General features: G+C 40.8%; 1 protein-coding gene across 1 annotated transcript; it reads left to right on the forward strand.

Moving 5' to 3' along the window:
- Positions 1-2,368: 2,368 nt before the first annotated feature.
- Positions 2,369-25,916, forward strand: LOC131427121 (tetra-peptide repeat homeobox protein 1-like). Its single transcript, XM_058590046.1, has 3 exons — positions 2,369-2,389; positions 15,583-15,975; positions 25,484-25,916. Exons 1-3 carry the CDS (start codon positions 2,369-2,371, stop codon positions 25,754-25,756), a joined length of 687 nt encoding a protein of 228 aa, XP_058446029.1. The 3' UTR covers positions 25,757-25,916.
- The last annotated feature ends 31 nt before the right edge of the window (positions 25,917-25,947 follow it).

Genomic DNA, 25,947 nt, shown 5'->3' on the forward strand with positions numbered 1-25,947 from the left:
ATTAGTACTTGATTGCAGTGACGAGATAAAAATGTATAATCAACGGACAAATCACAAATTGAAATGGAGATCTTTTGAGTAGATATTTTATAATGAACACTGAAATAAATTTATGATTTGAAACCAGTTAGAACAGATGTTCAAGGAAGTCATGGCATCAACTTAATTGTCAGACTGAGAGTTGTATGATCTGAATTGACGTTGCATATTGGGCGTAGTGATGGGCAATACGGCTCATTTCAATGAGCGGCTCTGAACCGAACGCTCTTTCGTAAGAGCCGGTTCAATTGAACGGCTCATTGGCTCTTTTTCAATAAACGTCAATGGGGAGAAGCGTTTCGAGAGAGTGAGTGTGAGAGCCACGGAAAAGCATGAGCGGCATGGGCGAACTAAAATTGTGTTTCACAACCAGAGTTCAAAAAATCTGTCTCTGACTCAAAAATTTATCTGGATTTGTCTGGGTCTACTATATACAAGAAAAATTTTACCGAGCTTCATTTTCAGTGAGCAAAAAATATAGAAAAACGTCTTACCAAAACCGTAAAAATCTCAAAAAATCTAGGAATAATCGAAAAATCTGGGAATATTTGGAAAATCTGGAAAAATATCTGGTTAGTTTGTGTGTCTGGCGTAGCGAGAGAAAACTGGCATTTGCCAGATAAATCTGGCAACCTGGCAAAGCTGTTCACAACTAGAAATGTCCGTGTGCGAGGAAGCGGAATATTGAAATAAATTAGTTGAAATTCCGTTTAGAAAAAAATCTATTTTTCTTCTATTACAACAGAATTCTTTGAAAATTCACTGCTGAATAAATGTTCCTATGCATTTTTGACAGCTTCATTAAAAAACACCATCGTTTAACCAACAACGCAATCAAATTTCTGCGTACACAGGCACACAGATTTTCCAAGTTGAAACGCAGATTTTAAAATGGCAACTCTTCTTGAGAGCCGCGGTTCAATTTTGAAGAGCCGTGGTTCGTTCGCTCATTGCTACGAGTCGGTTCAAATGAGCGGCTCGTGAGCGCTCGCCCATCACAGCTGAATATTAGGTTTTTTACCGTCACTGCTAACCTCAATCGGATGAACACATTTTGACAGTTCAGCAGTACTGTTTGCAAACAGAAATTTCTTTTGTTTGTTTATTGACAAATTGGATCAGACCATTTAGCCTAAATAAAGTTTTAAAACATTTGTTCACGATTGAATACGGTTTGTTTTTGATATTTGTTAAATAAAAGTGACTAGCTGCAAAGTGTAAAGATGATTGTTTTAGATGTGCTCTTCGATTTTTGTTTAAGCTTGTGTAAACAGTACCGCTGAACTGTCAAGGATGAATACTTGTTCATTTGTGTCGTCACGATAAAAAACCTAATATACAGTTGGTCTGCAGCAGATTCATTTTCGAGCGTTTGTTTTATTTTTTCAGTAGTCGTATTTCATCTCGCGTTGTTAACAGCAATACGAATAGGAGAAAAAGGATACGGATGAGATCGTTCCTTAGAGATATTTTATATCTTCTTACTTATAATGCCTTATTATATTTCTCCTGAGTATCGAAAATCAGCTTCTGTAGAGATCATATTGTTTACCAAAACATATCCGGATCTTTTTCCCTTCCTATTAACACATCTCCTATCCCGAGATGCTCGTAGAGATACAGTGGTACCCGCGTTCTTAAGAAACAACGAGTATCGGACTAACATTCCTTCCTTTTCCTCAGTAGCACAGCCTTTGGTCGTAGCCGGCGTCATTATCGATCGTTTAATGAAAAGTTAGCAGTGAGTGGTTATGTACAGTGGAATGATTTGCTTCTCCAAAGCTTTATCTTCTTGGTTTATTGAACATTTCCACTCATTCGGTCAGTGCAACTACGGACGATCTACTTCAGCTCAGCTCAAGCAAAAACGGCATTAGTTGAATTATAGCGTACAAAGTATTCTGCATCAACTGTCAATGCATCACCTTTCCCCACACAAAAGAGAGACGAATTTAGAAGATTTCCCTAAGTTAAAACAACCGTTTCAAAGTTTAACAAAATTGCAACCCAATAAATCGTTCAAAACAGGTTCCACACGAAACCAAGATTGAACGATTTTGAAACTCTTATGCAGAGCTTTTCGTTGTAAGCCTAGAAATAACCTAAACCAAAAGAACGGAACCACCTAATTTATCTGACCACGAAGTGTCAACTCTGCCGTCGACTAGTTGCTCAATTGATTCGCACTAATTGTAACAACAATGCAGTACAGCCGACATCAAAGAACCAACTGGGCGACAACAATGTAACCAAAATCGGTCAACCAAAGATCCACCAAACACACTCGATTACCCAAGAATGCAGCTGCTAATGTCCATCGATGGGAAGAATGCACAAAAATGCACCACCAGTACGTAATCGATCATCCCGCCGCCAGTCCACCGAAAAACAAAAAAAAAACGCGGCTGCACTCGTTACCTCCGCCAAAGGGTCGTGTGGCGTGGGAGACAAAGCTATAAATCGGTCACCAAATGAAAAATTCAAATCAGACCGCGTCCAACACTTTTCGCGCGCGCCGTTCCGCTTTACCGAACTTTCAACCGACCGTCCGGTTGATCTCCGGAGTCCCTGTGCAATCCAGTGCCCAGGAAGTCATCTTTTCGTGGTTCTTTTCTATCTCGCCGTACGCATCGAGTGCGAAAAGTGCAACCAGTGACAATAGCAGAAGAGGAAAAAAGTGCACCGAAAAACCCAGCCCTCGAACGATTGGCTGTCGTTAGGTTTTATAATTAGTGGATGTCATAACATCATCGATACCCTTTTGCAATCGCAGTAGCAGCAGCAGCAGCAGGTGCCGCAGCAATTAGAAATGAAAATGAAATTTTTGGTACGTGAGCATATTATTCAATGGCAACTACGATTGCCTGTTCGGTTGAACGGGGAATTCTCCAAACGACGTATGATGTAACGCTATAACAATATGTTTTACTTAAAAGTTTTTCTGGAAATATTAGCAATTGTTTCATGCAATGGTGATATGTTCAGTAATCGGAAACCCATTTAGTTTCCACATTTAATTGCATTGAAATCGTTCAAACTTATCCGGCGTATGAGAATGAGTCGAATGTGAGCAATGGTGAACAAAAGCAATCATGCAATCGTTATTCTTTAACCTCTGAATCTAGTAGCCCGTCTCTGTCAGAAAGTTTTGCCGATTTTCTGTTAGAAATCCAACAAAAGCTTGGCAGCAAAGCAAGCGTCGTTTCTGGCAAGTGATTTCGCCTTTCGGCTATCAAACGATCCACCATTCAGTAAAAACCATTCAAGCGAAGAGGTTGTGTTTCGATTGTACTGGCTCGTGAGTTAACGGCTGCTACCGAGACAATTCTAAGCTTCAGGTAGTTAAACTGCCCATAGCAAACGCAATATTCGGGGCGTTTCCCGACTGGAAAGCTAGCAACGAAGGCCATCCCGTTCATACGCACAGAGGTGTAGAGACACAGAGGTGCGAGAGCATAGAAGTGACGAGTCACAGAGGTGCCATCGCATAAAGGTGCGAAGACGAAGGGGTGCAAAGGCACAGAGGTGCTAAAGCAACCCAGTGCTGATCTACCAGGTACCAGAATTTGTACGCTGCGTAGGATCAAAAGAGACGGCATATATCGCGAGGTGCTACACTGCAAGCATCGCATTTGATCGCCACCAAGAGCAAAAGCACTGTACCTGGGGTCAGGTACAGCAAGTGCAGTGGTGTTCACAACGACGGCAGAGCAACTGAGATAGCAGTAAACGACAGAAGACTGCCAATTGGAAACAGCAAAAGACTGCCAATTGGAAATCGTTGGAAGAGCTTCACGTCGTTCTTCACGATAAAGGAACAGAGACATCAGCTACAAGGTAGATTTAATTTAATTTATTTTTTATTTCTTATATCTGAAATTTTACTAAACATAAGTTTTTATTTTGGTATTATTAATTTACAAAAAAAATTTAATGTAATGGATGATCTCATGGAAGATCATCCGAATCCGATTCCGGATACTAGTAAAAGTTTAAATACTCCGAGGGCTAAACATTATCCACAGGGTACCACTGGGCCATGGATAGTCTATCTTCGAAAAAAAGAAAAGATTTTAAACTTGATGCAAATTACAAAGGATTTGACATCACATTTCTCTGAAGTTAAAGAAATCTGTAAGGTTAATAGAGATAAAATTCGAGTTGTAGTTAACGACTTGAAACAGGCAAACGATATTGTAACCTGTAAATTATTTGCTATTGAATATCGAGTTTACATTCCATCGAAGGAGGTAGAAATTGACGGTGTTGTGACTGAAGCAAGTCTGACAGCAGATGATTTACTTAAAAATGGAGTTGGCCGTTTTAAAAACTCCATGCTTGAGGGAGTTAAGATACTCGAGTGCAAACAATTGTACTCAGCATCTATTGTCGATGGAAAAAAGTCTTATCGTCCCTCAGATTCGTTTCGCGTAACATTTGCCGGATCTGCATTGCCTAGCCATGTCTATATCGATAAAATTCGTCTTCCTGTTCGGCTTTTCGTACCGCATGTTATGAATTGCACGAACTGTAAAAAATTCGGACATACAGCTACTTACTGTAGTAATAAGTCCAAATGTATCAAATGTCAAGGGCCTCATAAGGATAATCTTTGCGATAAAGATGTTGAAAAATGTGTTTATTGTGGGGAAAGCCCTCATGATGATCTTTCAGTGTGCGCTGCATTTAAGCTGCGTAAAGACAAAATGAAGCTTTCTTTAAAAGCACGGTCTAAGCGCACATATGCAGAAATGCTCAAAACGGTCATACATGTCTCCCCTTTGGAAACCGAAAACGGTTTTTCAAATCTTGCGGAGCCAGAGGAATCTGACTCTGACGGAAATAGTGAAGATACCTCGTTTGTCACTCCTCAAGGGTCTGTTAAGAGGAGATTAACAAACCACAAAATACCAAAAAAGACACCTAAAATTATACCTTCAAAAAAAGATCCCCGTGTTAAAGCTAAAAAGCCAAATTTAAAACCAAAAACTGTGCCTCCTGGTTTGTCAAATTCACAAACCAATCCAGGAACTAGCTCAAGAAAAGACAATAATCCAGTGGGCTCCATTTCACATTCACCAACAGGATTACTGAAATTTTCGGAAATTGTAGAATGGATTTTCGCTGCATTCAATATTTCTGAACCTCTAAAGACCATCATAACAGCATTCCTTCCAATAGCTAGAACTTTTTTGAAACAGTTATCAGCTCAATGGCCAGCTCTTTCAGGTTTTGTATCATTTGATGGATAATTTATCATCCGCCGCAAATGATTCAATCACTGTCCTGCAGTGGAATTGTCGAAGCATCATGCCAAAACTTGATTCATTTAAAGTTTTGTTGCATAGTCAAAAATGTGATGTATTTGCTTTGTGCGAAACATGGCTTACATCAAACATAGCCTTAAATTTTAATGACTTTAACATTATACGTCTCGACAGAGACTCCCCGTATGGTGGAGTGCTTTTAGGAATTAAGAAATGTTATTCCTTTTATAGATTAAACATTCCTTCGACTTCTAGTATAGAAGTTGTTGCTTGTCAAATAAACATTAAAGGAAAGGACATTTGCATTGCTTCGGTATATATTCCTCCAAGAGCTCAAGTTGGACAACGACAGCTTAATGAAATTGTCGAAGCCCTTCCTGCTCCACGTTTGATTTTAGGAGATTTCAATTCGCACGGAATGATGTGGGGTTCCGTTTACAATGATAGCAGATCATCTCTAATATATAATATTTGCGACAATTTTAGCATGACGGTACTAAATATGGGTAGCATGACACGGATCCCAAGACCTCCTGCACGTCCAAGTGCATTAGATTTATCTCTTTGTTCGACTTCAATTCGACTAGATTGCACCTGGAAAGTATTTCCTGATTTACATGGTAGCGATCATTTACCAATCATCATCTCAATTAGCAGTAACAAAGGCATTGCTAATTCAGTTAATATTCCATATGATTTGACAAAAAATATTGACTGGATTAAATACCAAAGTAATATTTCAAGTGTCTTAACTTCAATGGAAGAGCTTCCCCCACTTGAAGAATATGACTTCCTCGTTTGTTCGATTCTGGAGGCCGCAGAACAAGCCCAAACCAAACGATTTCTTGGTCCATCGTCTAACAGAAGACCTCCAAATCCTTGGTGGGACAAAGAGTGCTCAGATGCTAAACACGCGAAACAAAATGCTTTCAAGACGTTTTTAAAACGAGGAGGAGGAACTCCTCAGAATTTTGAAAAATTCTTGGTTTTAGAAACCAAGTACAAGAACATACTTCGGGTTAAGAAATGCAGCTATTGGAGACATTTTGTGGAAGGTTTGTCAAGAGAAACCTCAATGAGCACTCTTTGGAATACGGCCAGACGAATGAGGAATCGTAACGTAGGAAATGAGAGTGAGGAGTACTCGAATCGATGGATATTTGATTTTGCGAGGAAAGTTTGTCCAGATTCCGTTCCTACGCATAGCATTGTTAGGGAGTCTTCTTCAAATGATGATTCCATTGATAGCCCCTTTTCAATGATGGAATTTTCCATAGCACTCATGTCTTGTAACAATAACGCTCCTGGATTGGACAGAATTAAATTCAACTTGGTGAAGAATCTGCCCGACCTCGCAAAAAGACGTTTGTTGGAATTGTTCAACAAGTTTCTTGAGCAAAATATTGTTCCACCTGACTGGAGACAAGTGAAAGTTATCGCCATTCAAAAGCCGGGGAAACCAGCTTCCAATCACAACTCATATAGACCCATTGCGATGTTGTCCTGCATCAGAAAATTGTTCGAAAAAATTATTCTACGACGTCTCGACACTTGGGTCGAGACGAACGGTTTGTTGTCAGATACTCAGTTTGGCTTCCGTAGAAATAAAGGGACGAATGATTGCCTTGCATTACTTTCGTCTGACATCCAAATTGCCTTCGCTCAAAAGCAACAAATGGCATCTGTATTTTTAGACATTAAAGGAGCATTTGATTCAGTTTCCATTGATGTTCTTTCAGACAAGCTCCACCAACATGGACTCCCAGCGGTTATAAATAATTATTTGCACAACCTTTTGTCAGAGAAACGCATGCATTTTTCACATGGCGATTTGGCAACAATCAGAATTAGCTACATGGGTCTCCCGCAAGGCTCATGCCTCAGTCCGCTCCTCTATAATTTTTACGTGAATGACATTGACAGCTGTCTAGTAACCCCATGTACACTAAGACAATTGGCAGATGATGGCGTGGTTTCAGTTACTGGATCCAAAGCTATTGATCTGCAAAAACCATTGCAAGATACCTTAGATAAATTGTCCGTTTGGGCTGTTCATCTTGGTATCGAATTCTCTGCGGAGAAAACAGAGCTGGTCGTCTTTTCAAAAAAGCATGATCCCGCGCAACTTCAGCTTCATATGATGGGAAGAATAATCGAACAGGTTTTAACTTTCAAATACCTCGGGGTGTGGTTTGATTCCAAATGCACGTGGGGAGGACACATTAGGTATCTGATAACGAAATGCCAACAAAGAGTAAATTTTCTTCGAACAATAACAGGGTCTTGGTGGGGTGCTCATCCGCAAGATCTAATAAAATTGTATCAGACAACGATACTTTCAGTGATGGAATATGGATGCGTTTGTTTTCGTTCCGCTGCAAATTCTCATATTATCAAACTTGAGCGAATTCAGTACCGTTGTTTGCGAATTGCTTTAGGCTGCATGCATTCGACACATACAATGAGTCTTGAAGTTCTGGCGGGAGTTCTTCCATTAAAAGATCGATTTTGGGAGCTTTCATCACGCCTGCTAATAAGATGTGATGTGCTGAATCCCATGGTAATTAATAATTTCGAACGACTAGTCGAGCTTCGATCTCAAACAAAATTCATGACAGTATATTTTAACCATATGTCACAGGAAATCAACCCTTCAAGATATATTCCTATCCGTGTCAGCCTCCTAAATGTACCTGACTCAACTTTATTTTTCGACACATCCATGCAGCGCGAAGTGCGTGGAATCCCGGACCACCTACGCTCTATGGAAATCCCAAAAATATTTTCAAGTAAGTTCAGGCATATTAACTCTGAGAAAATGTTTTACACGGACGGATCGCGAATGGAAGAAGCGACAGGGTTTGGTATGTTCAACAATAATGTTTCGGCCTCATTCAAGCTTCAAGAACCTGCATCTGTTTATATAGCAGAGTTAGCAGCAGTTCATTATAGCTTGAATGTAATCGTCACATTATCTCCAAACCATTATTTCCTCTTCACAGATAGTCTGAGTGCAATTGAAGCCATTCGCTCAAACGCTGCTGGCAAAAATGAACCGTTTTTCTTGGGTAAAATAAAACAGTGTCTGAACGACATATTGAATAATAATTATCTAATCACAATAGTTTGGGTTCCGGCTCATTGCTCCATTCCAGGCAATGAAAGAGCCGATATTTTAGCCAAACGTGGTGCTATTGAGGGTGAAATTTATGAGAGACCGATTGCTTTCAACGAATTCTATAGCGCGTCTCGCCAAAGAACACTTGCCAGCTGGCAAGCTTCTTGGGATAAAGATGATCTGGGTCGGTGGATGCACTCAATTATTCCTAAAATATCGACAAAGGCATGGTTCAGGGGACTGGATGTGAGTAGAGATTTCATTCGTGTGATGTCCAGACTCATGTCCAATCACTACACGTTAGATGCACATCTCCTTCGAATTGGACTTTCCGAGACTAATCATTGTGCTTGCGGCGAAGGTTACCGCGATATTGACCATGTTGTTTGGACATGCGTGGAGTTTCGTGATGTCAGATCTCAACTAATAAATTCCTTGCGTACCCAAGGTAGACTATCCAATGTCCCAGTTCGCGACATTCTTGCTTGTCGTGACCTTCCATACATGAAACTTCTTTATCATTTCATTAAATCCATTGGAGTTCCAATTTAAATTTTATTTTATGTTAAACTGTTTTCTCTTCCATGAGTTCAACCAATAGCCAACTATAGGATATTGAATATAAGTGGTGAACTGATACAAACAATCCTGAAATAGTTATAAGATCATGTACAAAATAAATGTATTTTATTTAATGTAATTTAAAATAGCAACTCGCTTGATAAAAACAGTGTTTAGATTAACTAATGAGTACCAACATACTAATATGATATTCGAAATGTATTAGGTTTAAACTACTATGTATTGTGGATGCCACGGCGAAGAAAAACTTATGTATATTGCCTATGAAATAAACGTATTTATGAAAAAAAAAAAAATCAAACGATCCCGAGCATTGCTACTTATATAATTACAAACATCAAGAAAAATAATTTAGTTATGAGCTTTAGCTTGAGCTTGAGCGACCATATGGCTATAGAGAACAACCGGTCTAATTAGCGTTTTGTAGATGGTCAATTTCGTGCGGTGGCGTACTTTTCTCGATCGGAGGGTTTTTCTGAGTCCAAACTCCGCACGATTCCCTGCCAAAATACGTCTATGAATTTCTATGTGGTGTCATTATCGGCGGTCACCAGTGAGCCCAAATACACGAACTCGTCAACCACCTCGATATCGTCACCGTCTATAAATATTCGTGGTGGGAGGCATAGTGTTTCTTCTCTAGAGCCTCTTCCTTTCATGTATTTTGTTTTCGACGCATTTATGGCCAGTCCGATACGCCTAGCTTCAGCTTTCAGTCCGATGTAGGTTTCCATCATCTTCTCAAGGTTACGTGTCACAATATCAATATTGTCAACGAAGCCAAAAAGTTTTACGGACTTTCGGAAGATCGTGCCACTCGTGTCGATCCTCGCTCTTCGAATTACACCTTTCAGGGCAATATTGAACAAGATACAAGAGAGTCCATCACTTTGCCGTAGCCCTCTCCGAGATTCGAAGGGACTCGAGAGCGTCCCAGATACTCGGACGTAGCACATCACTCCATCCATCGTTGCTTTGACCAATCGCGTCAGTTTATCCGGGAAACCGTATTCGTGCATGATCTGCCATAGCTGTTCTCGATCGATTGTGTCGTATGCCGCTTTGAAGTCAATGAATAGGTGATGCGTGATTCACCTTGTAGGCTGCGTTGAGTAATGTGATTGCGCGGTAATTGCAACAATCTAGCTTATCGCCCTTTTTGTAGACGGGACATACCACTCCATCCATCCATTCCTGCGGTAGAATCTCCTCCTCCCAAATCCTAGAAATCATCCAGTGCAGCGCTCTAGCCAGTGCCTCTATTCTATGTTTCAGCAGCTCGCCTGGCAACTGATCATTACTCGCGGCTTTGTTGTTCCTCAGCTTGCCGATCTCCTCACTTATCTCCGACAGATCAGGTGCTGGGAATCTATCGTCGGCTGAGCGTGCACCCGGATTGATTCCTGTACCGTTCTCTGTATCTTGTGCTTCGCCATTCAGATGCTCGTCATAGTACTGCTTCCACCTGTCGATCACCTCACGTTCGTTCGTGAGAAGGTTACCACTGGTATCTCTGCACATTTCGGCCGGTGGCGTGAAGCTTTTACGTGAGCGGTTCACCTTCTCATAGATCTTCCGTGTGTCATTTGCGCGGTACAGCTGTTCCATCGCTTCGCGATCTTGGTCTTCCTGGTGGCGCTTTTTCTTCCGGAAAACCGTGCTCTGTCTGTTCCGTGCCTGTCTGTATCGTTCCTCGTTCGCTCTAGTGCGGTGTTGCAGCATCCTTCGCCCTTGCTGCATTCTTCTCTTCGACCAACTGCTGACATTCGCCATCAAACCAGTCATTTCCTCGATTCGATAACCTCGTACTTAGAACGGTTGCAGCAGTGCTACTCACGGCGGACCTTATGTTCCTCCAGCCGTCTTCAAGAGTCGCCGCGCCAAGCTGCTCTTCCGTTGGTAGCACTAGCTCCAGTTGTTGCGCGTATTCCTCTGCAGTACGAATGCTACGTAGCTGCTCGAAATTAAGTCCCGGCGTTCCTGTGCGACGAGTGTTGTGCACCGTCGATATTTTTTAGCGCAAACAAACCGCGACAAGGTAGTGGTCAGAATCAATATTGGCACCGCGGTAAGTGCGGACATTGATGACGTCGGAGAAGAATCGCCCGTCGATGAGAACGTGGTCGATTTGATTTTCCGTATGTTGATCAGGTGATCTCCAGGTGGCATTGTGGATATCTTTGCGGGGGAAGAAGGTGCTTCGAACTACCATTCCTCGAGAGGCTGCAAAGTTTACGCATCGTTGACCGTTGGCGTTTGTTACCGCGTGCAGGCTCTCCAGCCCGATCACGGGCCTGTACATTGCCTCCCGGCCTACCTGTGCATTCATGTCGCCCATGACGAGTTTGTTCCAGCTGCGCGTAGAATGCTTCCTTCTCGTCATCGGGTCTCGTCTCATGTGGTCAGTGCACGTTGATGATGCTGTAATTGAAGAAACGGCCCTAGATCTTCAATACGCACATTCTATCACTGATTGGCTGCCACCCAATCACGCGCTGGCGCATCTTGCCCAACACTACAAATCCAGTTCCTAGAACGTTTGTTGTGCCACAGCTCTGGTAGAAGGTAGCCGCTCGATGCCCACTTTTCCACACCTTCTGTCCCGTCTAACAAAGTTCCTGCAGTGCTACGACATCGAAGCCACGGATTTGAAGCTCATCATGCAGCATTCGGTCGTATCCTGGGAAGCCAAGCGATTTGCAGTTCCATGTGCCAAGCTTCCAATCGTAGTCCTTTGTTCGTTGTGTAGGTCTTTGCCGATTATTCCGAGTCGTATTTCCATATTCTCTGTAAAGAGAAGGCAAGCCCCCCCTTCCCTTTCAGCATACGACCAAGGTCCCACCGGGGTTGGTTACCCGATCTTTCCTATGGTTACTCGTACCCCAGCCGGTACCGCGGGGAGGTAGGGATAGGAGCTACTGGACAAGAGGCTAAGAACCACATTGGGGCCTGAATTGCGCATTGTCCAGTCGTTTACCAACCAACCAACGGAACAGTAACTGTTTATACATTTCAAAAACCAATTACGGCTCGGTAAAGCAAAATTTCAATATTCTAAGAATTCTTAGTTGTGATAAACTTAAGTGCGAAAACATAAGTGTTTTTGGTTTTTCGAAAATCGATCTAGTTTTTGAATAATTGACCTAAAACGCGATTCGCGCATTCCGGTACATTTCACCTTAAGTCATGCATCAAGTTCCAAAATCAAATTGCTGTCACTTCTAGTTCCGATGATATAATGGCATAAGTTAGAGATGGTTCGGGCTTCGAGTATTTGTACGAACGATAATTCGTGCACACATTTCTTCTCGTTTAGAACTCGTTCTTCAAGAGCCGAAGATCCGTTCAGTTCGTAGCTTGTTTCCAACTTCTCGGTGCGGCGAACTGGGTAGCAAATGAGTGAGCTGGTCAGCTGCGGTTCTTTTACAAAGAGCTGTGAGCTGTCAGCTCACTTTTATGATTCGATTCATTGGATCAGCTCAGGAGCAGATTGCCCATCTCTACCCGAAACCCGACCAAAATCCGTACCCGGCGGGTTTTAGTCGATTGCGGATAATAATGTTTACCTTCGGATACGAGTATAATTTTTTGTTTTTGATATGGTTACGGTTCGGGTTCAGGTTTAAGAATCTCTATACCCGACCATCTCTAGTACAAGTGACGCAAGCTACTAAACGCACATTTTTCATTGGCTTTTTTTTCTCGAAGATGATTCCACAGACTAACAGACATGACAGTATGAGTAAATTCTTATAAAAATATTTTTTCGTGATCCACTAGTTCCACCTGTATTGAACTGTGCGAACTATTTACTATCGGTACACCCCTTGTGTTATGTGAAAGTTTTTTTTACTAGTTGGTTTCCCCTCGTTTGTCAACTGAATTTTTTATCGTGACGTCACGAATGAACAAAAATTCATCATTGACAGTTCAGCGGTACTGTTTACAAACAAGCTTAAACAAAAATCGAAGAACACATTTCAAACAATCATCTTTACACTTTCAACAAGTCTCTTTTATTTAATAAATCTCAAAAACAAACCGTATCAAATCGTGAGCAAATGTTTTAATACTTTATTTAGGCGATATGGACCGTAAATGCTCTCATCCAATTTGTCAACAGACAAACAAAAAAATCTCTGTTTACAAACAGTACTGCTGAACTGTCAAAATGTGTTCATCCGATTGAGGTTAGCAGTGACGGTAAAAAACCTAACACCGATCAGCTGCTTGCAGGGATGCCTGATTTCATCATAATATTTGAAAATGAATCGTCACAATAAATTATTGGATTTCGTTGATAATATATTTAACTTTTTTTGCCATTTATTTTTCTCAACGTTGTTCATCTAGACTATTTTTTATTGTGTTGGTAATTTTCACCCGAAATTAAGTGGCGGCAGACCAGAAGCAAGTATATATTGTAACAAAACGGGTTCGATTTTGTATTGCGTTGGAGAATGAGAAGTAGGCAGAACGAGGCACAATTATGTATATAGTTTTGGCAATATGTATTAAATCGGTATCCTGCATAAAATTCGCATGGACGTATACAAATCAGTACATTACAGGTAATTCTGTATGAATGGCAACTCTGTTGATAAATGAAAAAAATAAACACAGTCTAGATGACAGACAGGATGTTTTTAATAGGGTAACGTGGCGCCATTATGACATATGCGAGTACTGTCCCAACTAAAGGAATATTCGAAATGACCGTTAAAATGATTGAAGAATCTAATTTGAGTGTCCTGTCTGTTAGTCTGTGATAATTCTACGAGCTTCGATAAACTTAGATTCGTTTAACAATATTACAACAGTTACAATGTGGTCCGATTTCCGGATCGGGATGTAAAAGAATCGATTTCGGATCGGGATGTAAAAGAATCGATTTGGTAAACTCCCAATACTAATGGCCGAAGATAGAGTCTTATGAATGTTTCAAAAGTACTATTTAAATGGCAAGGAGAAGACATTATCACACCACTAGATTAAAGAACAATGACACTAGTACAGTATTCCAATGCATTAAAAATCCGTTGCCATATCTAACGGAACTACAGGTCAAGTGTCAAGACATAGGAATCCTGTCTGTTTTAAACAATCCAGCCAGACTTTATTTTAATTAGTTTCGGAGGGTTGCGCTGCGATTGATACAATGAGTACAATTCGGTACGGTAAAGTTATTCGTAAAGGTACAACATTCTTCCTCTGAAAAGCAAAACAAAACAGTTTTAATTTACCGCTCTGCTGAATACACACGAAATAGAAACATTAGTTTCTGTTTATTTTGTCTTTGCATTAAACTGTTCCAATGTTAAACTAACACAAGTATCTGAACTAGGCTTTCCATGAAGGTTGCCACAACAAAACGTTATTGACATGTAATTCTACAAGAAAAAAGTTAACACGTTTTAATGGCATTATTCTAGACTAATCAACCACAACAGAAAAATGACAATACGCATTGCGACTGCATTTGATTGTAACGTTGTTTTACTAAACGAAAATTCTCGTTCTAGTTTCTAGAGTTCATATGCACTACCATCAACCCGTGCCAGTATTTGTGACGCAATGACGAGTAAGGATTTTCTCATCCATCTCAACACGAACGGTATGAAATTGCCGTATTAGGTTTTTTATCGTGACGACACAAATGAACAAGTATTCATCCTTGACAGTTCAGCGGTACTGTTTACAAACAAGCCTAAACAAAAATCGAAGAGCACATCTAAAACAATCATCTTTACACTTCGCAACTAGTCACTTTTATTTAATAAATATCAAAAACGAACCGTATTCAATCGTGAACAAATGTTTTAAAACTTTATTTAGGCGATACGGACTGTAAATGGTCTGATCCAATTTCTCAATAAACAAACAAAAGAAATTTCTGTTTACAAACAGTACTGCTGAACTGTCAAAACGTGTTCATCCGATTGAGGTTAGCAGTGACGGTAAAAAACCTAATTGTCCTTCCTCGTACGACAGTTCAGTTCCCAATTGTCTATCAATATGAATCCATCATCGTGATTGTACTTTTCAATCTTCTTCACCGATTTTCGTCGAAATAATCCAGCCGCAAACAATCTGAACGAATAATGGATTCATACACACGTGGGAATATATTAAAATGTCATATCCATCATTACTCCCCCGGTAGCTTTTACTCCGGTAGAAAAGTACCCTTTTTCCTGAACAAATACACACATATTTTTTCATTGCGTTTGCACAGAATTCTGAAATTGTAGTCAGTCAACAAGGTAAATAAAAAAGCAGCAATTACTGAGCTTCAATTTGACTGTCAATTCATCAATTGATTGATTAAAGACACAGTTGGTTTTGAGTTTGGGTATTGTGTCGTAGAAAACAAGCGTGGGTAAAACAAGTAGGCCTAGATTACGAAGACACTGAAGCGCTATAATCATAAAGATATAAAGATAAGCAAATTTATCAGTGTCAAATGATGATGATGATGATTTAATTAACATAAAATATGGATTAAACGGATTGAACTTTTGATTGTGTTAACAAAGTATTAACCATACATTGAATTGTTCCTCTCTGCCCACACAGGCCCTGTTACTACCGCTAACGATAGCATCGACGCTGGCCATAACCACATCACCGATACGAACACCCAGCAGTAGCAGCAACAGCCAGATTGAGGCCAGCGGATCTGTCCCAAGCCGGAAGGAAAAACGTGGCATTTACGGTTTTGGTGGGTACGCACCGGCTGCACCGATATACGGACATGCCTTCGGTCATGCACATGCCGTGCCCATCGTTGCACCTCCGGCATTTCCGGATCATCACGACAGCCTAGTGGTACCGGCAGCGGCTGGTGTTCCCGGGCCGTTCCTGGGGGCTCACGCACACACCCACACCGTCGTTACGAAGAAAATCGGAATTCCCATTCCGCAACCGTACGCCGTTCCGGTCGATCGTCCTTTTCCGGTTCCGGTGAAGGTAGGTTGGGTGACTCGCATTGGGTCAATCCGATTTGTTTGAATTAATTCAGGTGTACTGAAGTGGATTGATGTGTTTATTTTTATTCAGCACCAAATCATGTTGGTTCCCTATTTTCTTATCGTCATCGTCCATATTCGATTTAATTTGAGCGAAAATGGGGATTCAAGTGGTTTTAAATTGAAACATCAAATTGACATCAAGCGCAGATGAAAAAATTTTTCCTAAAAGCATCTTCAAATTCGAATTTTGTTCGATTACACACTAATCTACATTTGGTAATTTTTTCACCTTTTGTCGAGTTTAGAACACCTGAACTACTGAACATTCTCATTCTACTGATATATTAGCACAAATAAACATTTGTTGATTGCAGTGCCTTAAGGTAGCGCTGAGATGGAATGGTTTTTTCAACTGAAAAAATCAGCTACCGGCAATCGGCAATCCAATTTAAGTGTGTACGATGTTATCAGCGCTTTCCATGGATACTTGGAGTTTACATACGAAACAACGAATAATCGTATTCAACAGAGAGCACACAAGCATACTATTCGCAACAAATCATTTCCGTACTACAAAGTGGACTATATATATAAACTGCACTGCTAGTTTTGTTCAGTTGAATTACGTTCACTTTCTCTATGTCTAGGTTGATTTCCGATTTTAAAATAACTTCAACTTTATTTTGTGTGTATAAAACTTGTCAATACTAAAAATGAATCATTCACCTTGGTCCCAACAGTCCTCCTACAGTTCACAACACTATATCGTGCTGTTTGTCTCCATTCGTCCCGACCGCAGGTGGCTTAAGTTAGCTCACAGATAACAGATATACAGGCTTACAAATGAACTGTGTGTAAAATTTGCTCAATCTGCATGACGAATACTTGCAGATGTCACCACGATTGACACGAGGTGCCACTACGATTTGGGTGCCGCTTTCACTTCACGCAAGATTTTTGTTTTGCTGTTGGTTAAAATGGCAAGTTTATTTTTGTTTTATTCCGATCGAATTCTCATGTGATTTATGCGACATGGAAATAAAGTTGTCTTCAATACTTAGAGAAATCGTGTGATAAGTGTTAAAATTGTTGTAGTTGGAATATTTATATAATAGGAAGCAGGATTTTGTTATCGTTCCGGACCATAGTGGAACGTTTTGAAAGATCGCGGCGAATAGTCGATGTTAGGTGGCAGTAGTGTTTCCTAAGTATAGCAAATTTGAAATTTTCACAGGAATTTGAAAAATTTTGTTCGAGCCTGTATATCTGTAGGAATAATGTTCAAATCTGAAGTAGCTTCATTACACTCTCGTGTTAAACATTTTGAAAAATTCACGTTAAGTAAAGAAAGACGTTGTCTAAAGTATCGAAATATCGAAAAAAAATTCAACATTTCGGCACTTCCAATGGCCAGAAAAAAATTCCAAATGAGCATAACGCCCTTTTCTTTCCCTGAAACAAGCAAATCGAAAATTATTTAATCAGCAACAACATGCTGTTCATCAGTTCGCTTTCACATCTCATCCAAGTCAGTCGATAAAACAAAACCACTTACGTTCGGGACGGAAGAAACCAAGTTCAGTATTGTGTAGTGAACAATAGAACGACTTTGAAATGAGTGAACCAAACGAACAATAATAACCACCGGTACGAATGAATACTATTGTTGTTGACTTCAGGCAGTGCAAAATTCGACCTTCGATACGAGAACTTGAAGGTTTGCTTAAAGAGCTGATGAAATGCACACCAAAAAAATTTGAATTTTACAGGTGACCTAATCCCTCATACGATGTAATTCATAAAGACCTAATTCGTCAAATGGCGGAAAATCTCATTTGTAATGACTTAATGTTAGATGAGCTTGAATTTTACTGGTTTTGACTGTAACTTGCGTTCTGCTAGCAGGTGCGACTGTATGAATTTAAATGCACCTTTTACCAGCCAAGCAGATGCATGCTTCTGTGGCTCGGTCGATTAACAGACGTACTTGCGATCCAATGATTCTCGGTTCAAGTCGCGACGGTTGCTCTCAGTATTCTTTATTTCAATGAATTTCATGTATTGAGTTTTAGACACAATATTAAATGTTCTTCCACGTAAATTTGCGTGAGCTGCAACGCTCCATTTATGTGCATCATTACGTCGTTATTCAGAATTAGGGCGAATAAGATGTTAAATCACAGGGTTTTTTTAAGTGTGTGACCGGTCGGAATAAAAGATAAAAACTGGTAAGAACAATTTATTTCTAGTGACCGTTTGCTTCGAGCGTCTTAATAGGAATGAATGCAAAATTTCATATCAGCGATCGCTTCATTATTTCAAGGGTTGCTTCGCTTACACCCCCTCTCGATCGTTTACTCCTAGCTTCTTTCTTAGATCTTCGAATCTTCCAGCATCCAAAGCTTTTGTTAAAATGTCCGCCAACTGATTCGTTGTGCTTATGGGTTCAATCGATAATGGTCTCGAACAAAATGATGCATTACATCTATGTGTTTTGACCGTTTGCACTCCAAATTCTTTGCCATTCCTATAGCCCCGTTGTTGTCTTCGTAGATTGTGACTGGTTCGACATTCTTTACACCAAGATCGTTCAATATTCCAGTCAGCTAGATTGCTTCAGCTGCAGCAGCACTCAGAGCCACATACTCTGTTTCGCTTGATGATGTAGCTACAGTAGTCTGTTTCTTACTGCACCATGATACTGTGCAACCGAATACCTGGTACAAGTAACCACTCACTGACTTCCTGTCAACAGTATCCGCAGCCCAATCTGCGTCAACGTACCCGACAAGTGGGCTTGCTTTCTTACTTTAACAAATTTTAACACCAAATCCGTCGTACCTTTAAGATGACGGACAACCCGCTTCAACGCGGTCCAGTGGGGTTGGCCAGGTTTCTGCTGAAATCGTCCCAAATACCCTACCTGGTAGAAGATATCGAGTCGAGTCGACATCATAATGTACATGAGACTTCCAAGAAGCTCACGGTAAGGTTCCATAGTGTGCTCGCCATACGTTGATTCCAGTTTCAAGTTTTTCTCCATAGGGGTCCTCGACGAGTTACAGTCTACCAAGCCAAATTTCAACAGGAGCCTCTCAATGTGTGATGCCTGTATAAGCTGTATAATCCCAGCACCTTTATCGTAGGTAATCTTGATGCCCAGAAAATGCTTCATTTCGCAGCAATCCGTCATCGCAAAAACGTCAGACAACTTTTTCTTCAAAGCCAGAACTGTTTCGAGTTTTCGACCGGATATCAGCAGATCGTCTACATACAGCACAAGATAAATCGCATCACCTCCATCTTTACTGCATCAAGTGTACAGACAGTGGTCGTGTTTCGATCGCACGAATTCCAGTTTCAAAATAACATTGTTGAACTTATCGTTCCAGCAGCGAGGAGACTGCTTTAGCCCGTACAACGATTTCTGTAAACGACATACCATTCCAGGAGGCGCCTTCACGCCCTCAGGAACATCCATATAGATTTCCTCACGCAGCTCGCCATGCAGAAACACCGTATTAACATTAATTTGATGGAATATACAGCGTTGCTGAACTCCAACTGCTAGCACGGTCCGAATGGTAGGCAGGCTCGCAACCGGCGCATATGTCTCTTCGTAGTCAATATTGGGCTTCTGAAGGTATCCTTTCACGACCAGTCTCGCTTTGCGCTTAACCGCGTTTCCATGCTCATTTTCCTTGATACGGAAAACCCATTTACATTTCAACGGCTTCACTGCTTCAGGGCATAGTACGAATTTCCACACGTTGTTAGCGTTCAGGGACGTTAGCTCATCCTCAACCGCTCACGAAAAGGGAAACACATCTCGTTGAATTTCACATCACGAGCAATGAACACCTTCCTAGATGTCTGATCCCAAAGACGGTATCCGTTCGGCGCGTACCAAACCATTACCGCACGGAACGACCGAAATTAGCTCTGCGCCTAATTCGTATTACTGTTTTTGAATTAGTTGATTTTAACAACAAATTTTCCAAAATAACTATAAAATTAGTTAAAATTGAGAATTTACTTTGCTGAAAATACTCTTATTTTTAGAGAATGTGTTTAGTTGGCGAATATTCTGGACACAAACCAGCAATATTTCAATCCAAAACGAAATTCTCATTGACAACTATCACTGTAATTACTGAAGGACAGCACAAAGAAAACAAAAATGAAATTGGTTTTATTAACAAGTTTATTAGCCAAAAATTCATGAAAAGTGTCAAAGCAAAACAATCTATTAAAAAGCTAAAAGGGACAGTCTTGTTGAAACTGCTTGCAAATTGTTTAGACGTTTTTCGCATGTTCGCAACTGTTAGTGGAAAGTGTATTTATTCAGAATTTGTGCGCATTTGAAACGATTGTGGGTAATAATGTTTTTACGCGGAACAGTGAAGTGAGTTTCGAATGTTGCACTATAATTGTACACGTTAAATGATGTTTTTTGTATCTTCTAACATTCCGGGCTACGCCGTCCGGTGTACTATTGTATTCGGTTTTTGTTTTCCGAATGCTCAAAGCTTTCAGTGAGAGAGTCGATTTCGCGAAGTCGAATGAAGAAAACAGCGATTTAGAAGTAAAATTTTCAAAAAGAAGTTTATGTTTCGCTTATGTCTCGTAACATCGTATTTATACCTGCCAATATAGACAAAACAACCGCGACTGAATTTTTTTTCGGTAGTAGTGTGCCATCTAGTGGCTAGTAGTCATTACGGTGACAGAGCGCCATATAGCTGCAAATTGCAGAAACCAATTCAACCATTTATGTTGGTTGAAAACAACGTTTTATTTCTCCGATTCAACTAAAAAATTAATTGAATGGATATGAAGTGTGCCTTAGCTAAGAAATGACAGCACGTTTAATTGGTGAATTCAACTAAAAAAATAGCCATTTCAACAAATATTTTATTATTGTTAAGGGAACTAGAATTAGAAAATCTAAATTAACAAAAGTAAGATTTTTTTAGTTGTCTCAAAAAATAACTAACTAAAATCAGAAAATCAACTAATTTTTTCGCCAAAATGCTGATTTCGGTCTTTCCGTGCGCCTCACGACTCTTGCTGTCCAGTTTGCTTCGCTTTTGATTCGGAATCCATGCAAATGCTTTGCAACCAAATATGCGCAGTTTTTCAAAGTTCGGCTTTACTTTCAACCAACACTCAGTAGCAGTCACGTGTCCTTTCAGCGCACTAGTTGGACTTCGATTCAGCAGGTACGTCCCCATGAGAGCCGCCTCAGACCACAACTGCTTCGGCATATGAGAGTCAAGCAGCATCGTTCTCACTTTCTCAATCAACGTTCTATTGAAACGTTTCGCAACGCCGTTTTGTTGCGGCGAATAAGCAACCGTAGGCTGTAACTGGATTCCTCTACGCTTGTAGTACATATGTTGCTCGTTTGAACAGTATTCGCGACCATGATTCCCCGTCAGCTTGCTGATCTTGCATCCCCAATGGGTCGTCGCCATCGCTTCATACTCCTTAAAGCGTTCGAATACTTCCGATTTCTTCCTAATTGGCTGTATATAGGCGAAGTGAGTAAAGTCGTCGATGAACGAGACAAAATATCTAGATCCGTCCCAAGTTGGAGGATCGATCGATCCGCAAACGTCAGAATGCACCGTTCTAACGGACGAGTGGCTCTCTCTCGAGGACTATCGAACGGCTCTCTGCATTGCTTACCTTGCACACACGTGTCGCAGAAACTAATTTGTTTTGGTTTCAGTTCAAGTCCTGTTGCCATACCATGCTTGACCAGGGTGTGTATGGCTTGCTGACTGGCATGTCCCAAGCGACGATGCCATACATTAATCATCTCCGTCGTGCACAGGTTCACAGAACCATCGTTCATATGAAGCTCTAGCTCGAGTTCGTACAGATTCCGCTTCAATTGAGCAACTGCAATTACACTACCATTGTGTTTCATAATCGCCTTCTCAGTACCATTCTTTCGCGAGAACAGTACTTCGATGTCGGCTTTCGCTAGCTTCTTTACCGATAGTAGGTTGCCTCTCAGACCAGGTAAGTATACAACATGCTGCATTTCAAACCGTACACCATGTTTCATGAAACCCTTCACGATACCTTCGTATTCGCCAACCAATGACACACCATCCTTGGCAACGTCAACAACAAACGGTTGTTTGAGCTTGTGCACCGATTGTAGGTATCCTATGTTTTTCACCATGTGGTCACTGCATCCAGAATCGACAATAAATACTGCATTCTTTGTGTTCACGACTGGATTAGCTTCATTTACCATGAAAGTAACAGCTTTCTTTCCAACAACAGCATTGGCGTTTCCCTCTAGCTCCTTTACTCGGCAATCTTTTTTCATATGACCGGTTTTGCGCAACGATGGCATTTTCCGGTAAACTTTCTGAGTTTCTTATTTCGACCTCCAACAAACGCAGCAGGCTTTTCTTCAGGCGAGTCCGCTCTATCAGCGCGTTTCGATCCCTCTCCTAGCAACCGTTGTTTCACGATCTCCAAGGTCAGCTCTTTTTCATCAATATTTTCCAGAGCAGTCACTAAGGGATCATAACTGTCTGGAAGCGTCAGGACCAGCTGGGAAACCAGATCGTTTTTCTCCAGTTTTGCTCCTGCAGACTTGAGCTGTCGAACCAACTCGTCAAATGTCACAAAGTGATTTCGTAACGATGTGCCATCCTTCATTCGTAACCTTGCCAGTTGCTTGCGTAACAGGGTCTGATTTGTCACAGATTTCTTCACAAAAGTGTCTTCCAACGCCTTCCACATTGCTTGAGCACTTTTTTTGTCCCGGACGATTCTCAGGCACTCATCGCCGACAAATCCTACCAGCAACGATTTCGCTTTTCGGTCCATCTTCAAGAACTTGTTTTTCGGTTCACCTTCAGCAGGAACATTCTCCGTAAGCGCTTCCGAAACTTCAGCAGCTTCCAGAAAGAGTTTGACCCGGAACCGCCAGTTTTCATAGTTGCTTCCGCTCAGCTGTGGGATAACAGCACCGTCTTTCACTGAAGAGCCCATAACCTGATGAAATGACCGGTCGGAATAAAAGATAAAAACTGGTAAGAACAATTTATTTCTAGTGACCGTTTGCTTCGAGCATCTTAATAGGAATGAATGAAAAATTTCATGTCAGCGATCGCTTCATTATTTCAAGGGTTGCTTCGCTTACAGGAACAAATGCATCTTGACATTAAACGTGTGCATTTACTTCAATGCAATAAGACAAACAATGTTGTTTACATCCAGTTTTATAAAGAGTTGGATGCAATTCAATTCGCAAAAGACAATAACAATGTGCACTATGTGGAGCACGAGAACATTAAGTACACCATTCCAGTACATATGAAAGATAGTGCTATAGAAGTGCGTGTGCATGATCTTCCCTCATGCGTCACCAATTCTTATATTCGCAAAACTATGTCCCAATACGGAGAGATTCTCTCTATCAAAAAAGAAAAGTGGAAGAACTTTTTCCCCGGTATTCTAAATGACGTACGTTTGTTACGCATACACTTGAAGAGGCCTATACCTTCTTATGTGATTTTCGGTCAAGATACAAGAATTCCGTGCAAATCACTTGTTACCTATGACAATCAGATGACCACATGTCAATGTTGCCAAAAAGCTGTTCACTACGGAAAGACATGTGATAAACTGGACAAGAAGACAACTACACCAAAGGACAACGGTGCTTCCTTCACACAAACTCCAAGCAACTCCAGTACATCTGTGACAGCCACCAACAACAATGAAGCATCCCCTTCAACGAAACCATCAGTATCCCCTATAAAACAAAGTACACCAGCTGCAGTTAACAACTTACCTTCCAACTAACCAACAACTGCAACCAATGTACAACAAGGCGCATCTACAGCAACTCTCAACGAGCCCACAACTACGATCAACAAGGGAAACGAAATGAAAACGGAAATCACACACAACACCGACGACGAAGCAATGGATGATGATATAAACCACGGACAAAGTGACCCTCGATCCTCGTTAGATGAAAATGGAAGCTCATTTCCCCCTAGAAAAAGGGTGACAACGAGATCGAATAGCAAAAAAAAATGTTTTAATCCACCTAGTGGTGTAATGATGCCTTTCTCATATTTAATACTGTGGTATTCTATTCAAAATGTTTCTCTTCGATTTTTGAAAGAAACCAAGGGATTGTTTGTGCATTAACTAGTGTAACATACAGAATGTAACAGTGCTTTGCTCGCGACGACGATTTAATTTTTTGTTGTATCCGAAAATATGCAGTAAGTTTTGGCACGACCATAAAACCTCTCATTTGACCCTAAGATTGGGTATATTGGTTTTGAGTCCAGTTTAGATTTTTTTTTACGGTTTTTGTTTCGCCTGTTTAAATGATGATGTACAATATTTTACACACTTTACCCTATATCTCCGGAGCTGGAAGTCGGATCCAAATGAAATTCAGGAATTCCATATGGGACCATGAGACCTTTCATTTCAATTTAAATTTGTGGAAATCGGTCAAACCATCGCTGAGAAAAGTGAGTGAGATCCATTTTGGAATATATGACCACTATTTCCGATACTTCCGGAAATGGATACCGGGAACCAGGATAGCCGAATTCGGTTTGTTTAGTTGCCTACTGATAATGGCAACCAAAATGTGTAGTTTTGAGACTAGTTTAGATTTTTTTTGCGTTTTTTGTTTCGCCTGTTTAAGTGACGGTATCAAATTTTTAACACAATTTACCCTAAAATTACGGAACCGGTAGTCAGATCCAAATGAAATTTGGATGTTTTATTTGGAACTATGAGAACTTTCATTTGAATTCAAGATTGTAAGAATCGATCACGCCATCTCTCAGCAAAGTGGGAAAGTAGTTTGAAGTAGGATTTTTTTCACAAATCATCCTGTAATTCCGAAACCGGAAGTCGAATCAAAATAAAATTCAGGAACTTTGTGTGGGGTTACAAGACCTTTCATTTGAATCTAAGTTTATGAGAATCGGTTTAGCCATCTCCGAGAAAAGTGAGTGCAAACAAATGTTACTTACATACATACATACATACATACACATACAGACATTTTGTGTACTCGACGAACTGAGTCGAATGGTATATGCCACTCAACCATCCGGGCCTCGGTTCAAAAGTCGGTTTTCATAGTGATTGCATAACCTTACTATATGAGAAAGGCAAAACAAAAATAAGCCAATCGGCCACGTAAAGCTTGTAATTAAAAAAAAAACATGCTGTTAATTTCTATCTGCTGTCGTTAAAACCGCCGATTTTGTTAGAATGAGAAGGAAGCCTCATGACAAGAGAGCGTTTTATAAAAATTACTTCAGTTTTGAATCAATTTGCACCGTGGGCAGTTCTGTTGCGGGACCATTCGACACCGACATTCAGCTTCCGGTCCTTTGTATTTGAGGAAAATACACTTTTCCAGATCGCTGAAGTCTCAAATGGTTCTGCATCTCAGTTTTAAAAAACGACTAAATTGACTTTCTTCCCTACCACAGGTTCACGTTCCCGTCCCGGTGGATCGACCCTACCCGGTGGCAGTTCCGAAGCCATTTGCCGTACCCGTCGACAGACCGTATCCGGTTCCAGTTGACCGTCCATATCCCGTACCGGTGGCTCATCCCATTCCGGTTCCAGTAATCAAACACGTTGGTGTTCCGGTGCCAGCACCCGTTCCGGTGGCCGTTCCCAAACCCTTCCCCGTCCCGGTTCATCCGCCAGTGATAGCACATGATGGACATGATCCGTGGGCAACGGCGAAACTTTGGTAGTTTGGCAAAAAATGAGGTAGCTTCATCCGTTCCTGTGAACCAAGCAGTGAAATGTTCAAAGAACCATCGGAATCCGTTAGATTTTTTTCTATATAGTACAAGTGAAAAAGGCCAACCAGGTTAGAACTTGGGTCGGGTAACCTTTTTAACAAAACAATTATTGAAGGCTCGTAGAATTATTTATTACTAAA

The sequence above is a fragment of the Malaya genurostris genome, chromosome 2, assembly GCF_030247185.1.
Source record: "Malaya genurostris strain Urasoe2022 chromosome 2, Malgen_1.1, whole genome shotgun sequence".
In the NCBI taxonomy this organism is placed as follows: domain Eukaryota; kingdom Metazoa; phylum Arthropoda; class Insecta; order Diptera; family Culicidae; genus Malaya; species Malaya genurostris.